This window comes from Anguilla rostrata, chromosome 1, assembly GCF_018555375.3.
Source record: "Anguilla rostrata isolate EN2019 chromosome 1, ASM1855537v3, whole genome shotgun sequence".
Taxonomy (NCBI): Eukaryota; Metazoa; Chordata; class Actinopteri; order Anguilliformes; family Anguillidae; genus Anguilla; species Anguilla rostrata.
Window position 1 is genome coordinate 18,130,902 of NC_057933.1, and position 8,711 is coordinate 18,139,612.

The 8,711-nt window shown below is 40.0% G+C and overlaps 1 protein-coding gene across 1 annotated transcript; it reads right to left on the bottom strand.

Annotated features, from left to right (window-relative positions):
* Positions 1–590: 590 nt before the first annotated feature.
* On the bottom strand, positions 591–4,851 carry LOC135250546 (protein kinase C delta type-like). The gene is made up of 8 exons (XM_064326944.1): positions 3,839–4,851; positions 3,505–3,678; positions 3,127–3,218; positions 2,795–2,857; positions 2,456–2,594; positions 1,875–2,063; positions 1,372–1,500; positions 591–913 (listed from the first exon to the last, which is right to left on the bottom strand). Exons 1-8 carry the CDS (start codon positions 4,706–4,708, stop codon positions 761–763), a joined length of 1,809 nt encoding a protein of 602 aa, XP_064183014.1. The 5' UTR covers positions 4,709–4,851; the 3' UTR covers positions 591–760.
* Positions 4,852–8,711: the final 3,860 nt, after the last annotated feature.

An 8,711-nucleotide genomic window follows, 5' to 3' on the forward strand; every position in this document is an offset into this window, starting at 1 on the left:
GGACCGTGAGTTGCTGATCCCTGGCATAGTGTTATAGATGCTGTTTTTGAGCGTCGTATGCACTGTTTTTGAGCGTCGTATGCACTGTGGTCTTTTTCAGAGAGTTGTACTGTCAGTGTTGTCAGTGATCACATTTGATTTTGGGGCAATTTATGTTATGGTGGAGCTCAAATTCTTGCCGTGGCACAGCACCAGAAACAATTATTACCAGCGGAAATCCTGAAGCCTATGTAATTATAGCCTAATAATAGCATATAATAAAAAGGACTAACTTGACTGACAAAACTCACCTGTTCATGAGAAACCCCACGCCCCGCAATACATTTGCCGATCGCCGATCCCTGAGGGTCCTTTTTGGCTGATATAAACATATAGATGATTGCCCACCTAGGCTTTGCAATTAACATGGAATGACACAGTGAGGAACCTGAAAAGGGTCATTTTGGCTGGATAGGTCAATTTTATATAATATTATGATGTTTAGCTTTTTCGACTACTGTAGTTTCATAAAGCATCCAAAACAATGATCAGAAACAGCCTTAAATAGTTAATTTAGGCATTAGATGCTTTAATACCTGCCGTGGCAAGTATAACCAAGCACGAAATTATCTGAATCTTGGCTGAATGGATTTATGCAACATCCAGATAATGTTAATGTGACAGATAAGAGTGACAACAAATTTTAGGTATTAATTTAAGATTTATTACAAGTAAATACAGTAAATAAACAATCTAGAAGCACAAATAGCACATAAATGATTCAATATGTTCTGCAAAACATTGGATTAATAAATGAGAAGTCTGAAAATGCAGATTGATCCATGGGGACAAAGTAGCTGCAGTCACCCTGGGACATCTTAGGTGTCTGATTCAGGAACACCTCGTCAAAATACCTGCAATCATTGCGATTCACCTGTGATTGGCAGAAAAGAAAAATCTGTCAGGAAATATAGTGAAAGTGATGCATAGTGGGAAAACAAGCTCAGGACACCCTGTCTGCAACAGTTTTATCCATTTCAGGTTTTATCAGATGGAAGAGCGGTAGGACACATGCACTGATATACATTTTCAATTTTCACTACTTGTACATTCACAGTTTAACACAGGAGTGTCTTTAAGAGCTCTCATCCAAATCCTAATTAAAATCCTGGACTGACTCAAAGACTAATTTTGCTGTACTGTGTGTTATATGAGTCGACATTCTATGAACTTAATATACTGTTTTGTAGTCTCTTCTGTACAAGTCTTAAAAGCACTGCTGCTTTTAAGCACAAGTAAAGTTGTTCTCACATAAGCTTCACTTTAAATGTACAAGGCATGTATATTGATATATATGATCAGCACATAAACCAATGACCAAGCAGACAGTACCAGTTTAGGCTTGAATGGGGGCTCCACCTCTCTCCTTTCAAGCCTAGGCCAATCGATGGACTCAAAGAAGGGGTGTTCCCTAATGTTCCCGAATGTGCCCAGCCTGCGGTTGGGGTCTTTCTCCAATAGCTGTGGGTGCAAAGCACATGGGAACATTCACATTAAGCCGTGCAGATTTGGAAGGTGATCAATGACACAATGTACACTTCAGGGTCCCTCTGTGAAGCTGATACAAACTAATTCACTTGTCCACCCAGTCAAATTCACTCTTTCACTAAGTGACTAACAGATTTATATACTCACTCACTCACTCATTGAAAGACTCAAACATAAATATTTGATTGATAGAGAGATGGTCAGAATGGTGCAGTAAAGTTGTAAAAGTACAGACAAAGACATATATGGATGGTAGATCGAGCCTCTACTGATTACTCTACTGCTCTCATTGGTTGATAGACCCCACGTTGACTTTGAAGGAAAGATGGGTTGACACACATACAGACCTTTTCCAGAATGTCCTTTGACTCCTGGTTGATCCAGCTGGGATACGGAGGAATATCCATGCAGACAGAAATGTGGACCTCAACTCTATCAGCTCCTTGAAAGGGACTCTCACCAGTCAACATTTCAAAGAGAAGGACTCCAAATGACCACCAGTCAGCAGGGGAAAAGTACTGTTGTTCCTGAAATATCTGCATGAGATGAATACATTTAGGGACTGTATCACTGACATCATCATAATGACATTCACTGCTGACAGTTATAATCGTAAACAGTACTGACACGTTCAGCTGAACATTTTTTATGGTTTGTCGAGTAGGATCCTATTGTAACGATCAGCCCAGAAGCCCAAAATATGATCAACAATCTCAAATAAACTTCTTCATGTCCTGTTGTATACTCCCTTGCAAATACACACATGCTCCAACACACTGCACTCATATAGTGCTATGTTATTGAAATGACATAGCTAATATCTTGTTCAGCCAAAGGTTTCATAATAAATCCTCAGAATTCAGTAACAAATTCAAAACCTCCGTAGTCTGAGAAATCAGCCCCCATTCTCCACCACCTGGTCCCATACCTCTGGTGCAATATAATTGTCTGTTCCACAGAAGCTTTTGGTACGCTCATCCCCAAACATGTTGTCTTTACAAAGCCCAAAGTCCACAATTTTGATGTGCCCATCTCTATCCAACATGACATTTTCCAGTTTCAGATCACTGAGAGGAGAGGATAATAAAGAGAAACGGAGGTAAGAATTTTGGGGGTCATTGACAATCATGGAATACATTCACGTTTACAACATCGATGACAGAAATGCTCATTATAAAGTTAGAAGTAAATTTTTCTGGCGATACATTTAAATGTAACAACATCACCAAAGCAACATGTTGCCGATGAAGGAACAATAGTGTTTTACCGATATATGATTCCATTTCTGTGGAGGAACTGAAGTCCACATGTCATCTCTGCAGCATAAAATCTAAGCGAGAGCAAGAAAAGGGATATGAGTAGTCAACCAAGGAAAAGAAAGTCAAGAGCATTTTTAAGCTTCTGCCTGCGTGATTTGGTCAGAGAGACCTGGACAACACTATCAGAATAACACTATCCATAAACCAACCTTATGTATGTAACCCCAAACCCTACTCTGCAACCATATGAACCACAGCACTGAATGACACTGAATGACCCTCCCTTCATCCTAAACAATCCCCTGGAATTGTGGCAAGGGCAAAACTGCTTGGTACTCACTGTGTGCTGACTAGGTCAAACTGTCCCTTCTCTAGTATGTGGAAGAACAGGTCTCCCCCATTTATATACTCCATCACAAAGAATAAGTTAGCCTAAGGACACAAATAGCACTTGTCACTCATGATAGGAAAAGACTTCCCTGCACTTGGGGCGGTACTGTGGTCTAGACAGAACAGACAGCATGTGAAGAGGAAGGATGTTATCTGTGTTCATAATGTGGAGTATAAATATGTGGATGGAGAGCTGCTCTGCTCTGGGAAACGGACATACAGGTGCATAAAAGGAATGGAGATTTTACTTAGTCTGGAAGGTGTGGCACATGCATGTGATTTTTATTGAGTGGTGGAGTACAACTCTTGTAGAGGGAGGTGGTATTACCTTTGTTTGGAATGTAAAATACAAATGGGCGAGGAAAGGGCAATCTGCGGTTAATTTCAGCACTCTCTTTTCAGCCATGAGGAAATGTATGTGACTATTAGCCAGGATGTTGTCCTTTTTCAGGGCTTTGATTGCAAAGTACTCTCCACTTCCTTTCAATTCTGCCAGCATGACCTGAACAAAGGGAGAACATCGAAAAGAAGAGAAGCCAAGAGATGAAAAAGGAGAAGAGGGAGGGAGAGATATATGCTTAATGAGTGCTGTAAGTATCATTCATTGTAACTTTTTGAGATTTCACATAGAGACACAGAACCATTAGATGATCAGGTCCCACCTTTCCAAATGAGCCCTTGCCCAACACTTTGTGTAACACGAAGTTCTCCAGGGACATCCCATTGTGGAATCTGATGTTTTCCAACAGCTCAAAGTGGGGTCTGGTGAGCTCCATTCCCAGTTCACTTTGGATCAGCGCTGCCTTTTCTTTCAACTCTAGTTGGTACTCTTCATCCAGGTTACATTTATTCTGTTCAGCCATTTTAAATTCCTGGTCCCTTTCGATCTGGATTAAAATTTCATCCAACTCAGGTTCAGATTGGTCAGCTGGTACATTCAGGTCATACAGAATATGAGCCACAGTTGTTTCTACTTCTGTCTGAATCCAGGTTGCTGTTCGAAGTTGTACCTGCTTATCCTTTTTTTCCAGCTTTGGTTTGATCTGCTCAGTCTTTTCTACCAGGCTAGAAGCAACCAAGTCCTGTAGGTCCCATTGGACCTGGATTGAAGTTTCTTCCAGGTCATGTTGAATCTTGTCAACTGGTACTTCCAGGTCATGCTGAATATGGGACTCCAGTTTTTCCAGGTCAAGTCGGATCCAGGCTGCTGTTTCGTTGAGGTCATGTCGAATCCAGGCCACCATTTCATCTAGGTCACGCTTAATCTTGGCAGCTGTTTCCTCAAGGTCACGCCGGATCCAGGTTGCTAGTTCATCAAGGTCACGTCGGGTGCAGGTTGCTAGTTTATCAAGGTCCCTTTGGATCTGTTCATCCTTTCCATCCAACATAGGTCGGATCTTTTCAGCTTTTCCTGCCAGGCTATGCTGCCTTTTGTCCTCCAGGTCCCTTTTGATCTTTGTGGAAATTTCTTCCAGGTCATGCTGAACCTCGTAGACTGGAATTTTAAAGTCATCCTGAATAATGGGCTCCATTTTTTTCAGGTCAATGACTGACCCCGTTTTTCCGAGTCGAACCTGCAGGTCAGAATGTTTCCTGTGTACTCTGCGCTGTTTCTTTTTTGACAGACAGGCTAGAGACTTAAGGAAGGAAAGCAAAAATAAAGCACTGGCACCAAACATCACCAAAAAGTTTGTACATAACACCACTGTGGGGAAAAAAAGTGTGTACTTTACACGCCAGTAAGCTTAGTCCCAGTCTAATTATTAAACAAGGTCAATGGCAATTTAAGAGATAAGACATTGATTCACACTTTGCACCATCAAAGACCAAAGAGTGTAAATTCTGATTGTCCAGGATTTTTAATAATCTGTGCCAGGAATATTGTTTTTTCTTTCATCAGTATGTTCAAAATACACAATTCCCCAAGATGAATCAATATTTGCATAAATAGTACTTTTATGACTTTCATATTAATATTTTATTGTTATCTAATATTTGATTGGTTAATAAGATTGGTTGGGTCCATATCCCAGTTTCAGTTCCAGTGACTCAACCAAATTTTAAACCATGTTCATGAAAGCTTACATTACATTTTCTAGTTTAGTTATTCCTGCCCCTGACTAAATACCATTTTGAGATACTGTTATTAATATATCTGCTTTAGATGCAATATTTCAGATTTATTATTACCAAATAGCCTAAATAAACCATACACTTCTTAACATATTCTTCAATTTAAATCATCTAACAATCATAAATAGAAATTCACTTACCAGAAATCGTCTGAAAAAATTCATCGTTATTATACTGAATTTAACTACTCAAAATGACACTGTGGAAAGTTTCAGGTGAAGCACTATGGAGTTCTGATACATAGCCTTGAGTTTTTATCTTTAAATATGTATGCAATGTTTGGTGATGTCACAAAAGCAGCACCATAATGTCAAAGTTCTGAACACGTGTGATGTCATAGTGTTTTGGGGCTTTATTACATTTTAATTGTTAATTCGTGAAACTGCAGTAATTCTCCGGGTCCATACTATTTTTCTCCAGAAAGTCATCGTGAGGTGTACTCTAGTGTCATGGAATTTTCATAGCAACAGTATGGTGAAGGGTAACCAGTTCCATTCACTTTATTGGGCAAAATCGAATTTTACCAAATAATCGAAATAGTTCTCCGTAAACGTTACATTTTGCCAGGATGTCACACGAGTATGTTGACAATCTATTGAGAGCTTAAAAAATAGTGGGGTTTCTAAATGACTTTATACCTACAGACCGTAGGCCTACACAGAAAGTGGATCGGCAATGGCTTCAATATCCACGTCGTTGAAGTTGGCTACCGAATTGCGCGCAGCTCCCAACATGAAATTTCAGTTCCACCTTAAATCAGTTGCGTTATTTTATACCTATGCTTTCGCTGCCTTCCTTGCGCGTTTGCAAGGGCTTTTATGTGGCTGAAGAACTGTGCTACTGCTCAAAAGGAGAAATAGAACAATGGTGGGGATATGACGATATATATATATATATATATATATATATATATATATATACGGTTCACTCCGCATGTACTATAGGCTTAGGCTATTTTATTTTAAAGGCTGTATGCTTCAATGGACACATTTTCCAAGCGTCATATACATCATTTTTTAAACCAAAAGTTCAATTTTCCATGTTGAACATTTTTTCAACTGCATGTGAGACACCAGGCAAGGGACAGTCGGTACAAATATAACGCATCAGAAGTGCAATGCGGTCAGTAGCTTATTGTACATTGCCGCTACAGTAGCCATTTCAGGATTGTACACGCGCAATTCAGTTCTCCCGTAGGGTGGCGTGCAATTGCCTACCTCATTGCCCAGGGTATGGGAGGGTTTCACATTTCATCTCTTTCCCAGTGGTCAATCAGGGTGACCGTAGACTGCATGCCAAGCTGCATATGTAGGTCTTCCTCTGACTTCACCCCCCGAAAGCTTAGCTGCAGTCTGTGTTGCTGTATGATTAAAAGAACACCAATCAGTAATGAGTGCACAGCCTAGCTAATTTAAGAAGTTTTGACCAATGGTATACATTATTGTATATTATGCCATTTTGATTGCTTCAGGCAGCTTTATTCTGTTCTCTGGTTCTGTATCCTCACTTTGTTTAAGATAAAATGCTTATTTTCTGATTTACATTGCAGCGGATATTATATTTAATTTCAATAATGGAATTCTGTACCTTTGCCCTTTCATCTCGGATCTCGGAGATAATTACCTTGATGTCCGACTTCTTCCATTTTCCTTCTCATCTCCTGGAGAAAGCAATGCTCCCTAGCATTTTATAGAAATGTATTTATTGGTCAGAACTATATGAAAAACTAGGACACCATCTAATGAATTACTTCAACTGGCCCTTCTGGTGAAGGAGAGAGGCACATGAGATTCTAACAAGCGACCGCTCTTTAATTGACATAAAACCACCCTAAATGTACATTGTAAACATGTCACAAATACCTTTTATGTGGTTTTATTTTTTCAAATGCAATAGGTAGCAAAGTATGTACAAGTATGTACCCTGAGTGGATCTATGCAATTTTAAGTGCCTCACATGGGAATGGTTTTTGCCCATCTTTCCCTTATGATCAAATATGGAATTCTATTCATAATTTTGTATTCATAATGTAAGTCAACATAAGTTGCACCACAGTGTTTAATGTCATGACCCAAGGCCTTTAGAAGTCCAGCACAGTATAATGGTGGGGGGTGTCAGAGAACCAGAAGCGACTAATACAGGGGAACAAAAAGCTAACGCTACAGGAAGTGTTAACCAAAGTCCCGAGGGACAAAAGAAAGGGAACACGAGAAACTAAAACACAAAAGATCCTTGGGAGAGCAACTCCCGCACACACAGGATCATAAACCAAAAAAGAACAGAGTAAAAAACAACTCCGAAGGACAACCTTGTCCAGCCGTAAAACTGGCTTGAGAAACCAAAAACTACCCGTACAAACCAGGGCGAAAAAGAAAGGGACCAGTGATACAGAGGCGAAGCTCTGGTACCAAACCCAAAACTGGTCTTTAAAAATAAAGAAAACTGAGTAGAAAAAATACTCAGCAAAAAGAAAAAACCTGAGACGCAGCCCAGAAAGAGACAAACAAAATACAATACCAGGGACAACGTCCCAGTACCCAACAGCTCACACGAGCTCAAAATAAAAGTATAAATACCCTAAGGCGTCAGAATGCGCTCACTGTGCTAAGAGACTGAACGCCTTTAACAGAGGACACAGTATCACCCACAAACACAATTCTGTATGGAGTCCACCGAGCACCTATACCTTACCGGCTTAGTGAAAAAGGGGTTTAACACAGAAGCGCTGATTGCTGTTCTGTCAGCGCTTATAAAGGCACATCCCCAGGTGAAAATAATAGGGAATCAAACACCTGAAACAAATTAAGAAATTCCCAGACGCCGGGTGCCTTCTAGTGGCAGCACAAGGCCACTGCACCCCAGACCCATGACACACAGGCCATTTCATGAAAGTACTGTCTAACTGAACATTGCCTAGGATTATGCTGCCCTCTCGTGACAAGATATTATTCTCAACTAATATGGGTAATCCGCAGCAGATACAGACGGGTTATGGGCTTGGTGGTGGGATTAACTATTTTAAGGGGAACATAACTATCTCCCCAAAGAGAAGTAACGAATTCCCTACCAAAATTTATGTGGGTCTTAACCTGAACATTGTGGACTCTCCTATTACTGTACACACCACGTACATGACAGGAGGAACTAGGGATGTGAACGACATGTTTTTGGAATGAGATGTTCAACAGGTACATATGGGTGTTATGTTCAGTTATCCACATACTTAAGGAAGTGAGGTGTAGGATACTGCTAATAAAAAACATGCTACTACTTGAATCAGTGCAGGCAATGGGATTAAAATAAGTTTTTAAAAAATTAAAAAATAAGCATTGCTATATTTTTTTAAAGAATGATTGTATGCTCCTTTGCTGACTGCACAGGTTAACACATGGATCAATCTTC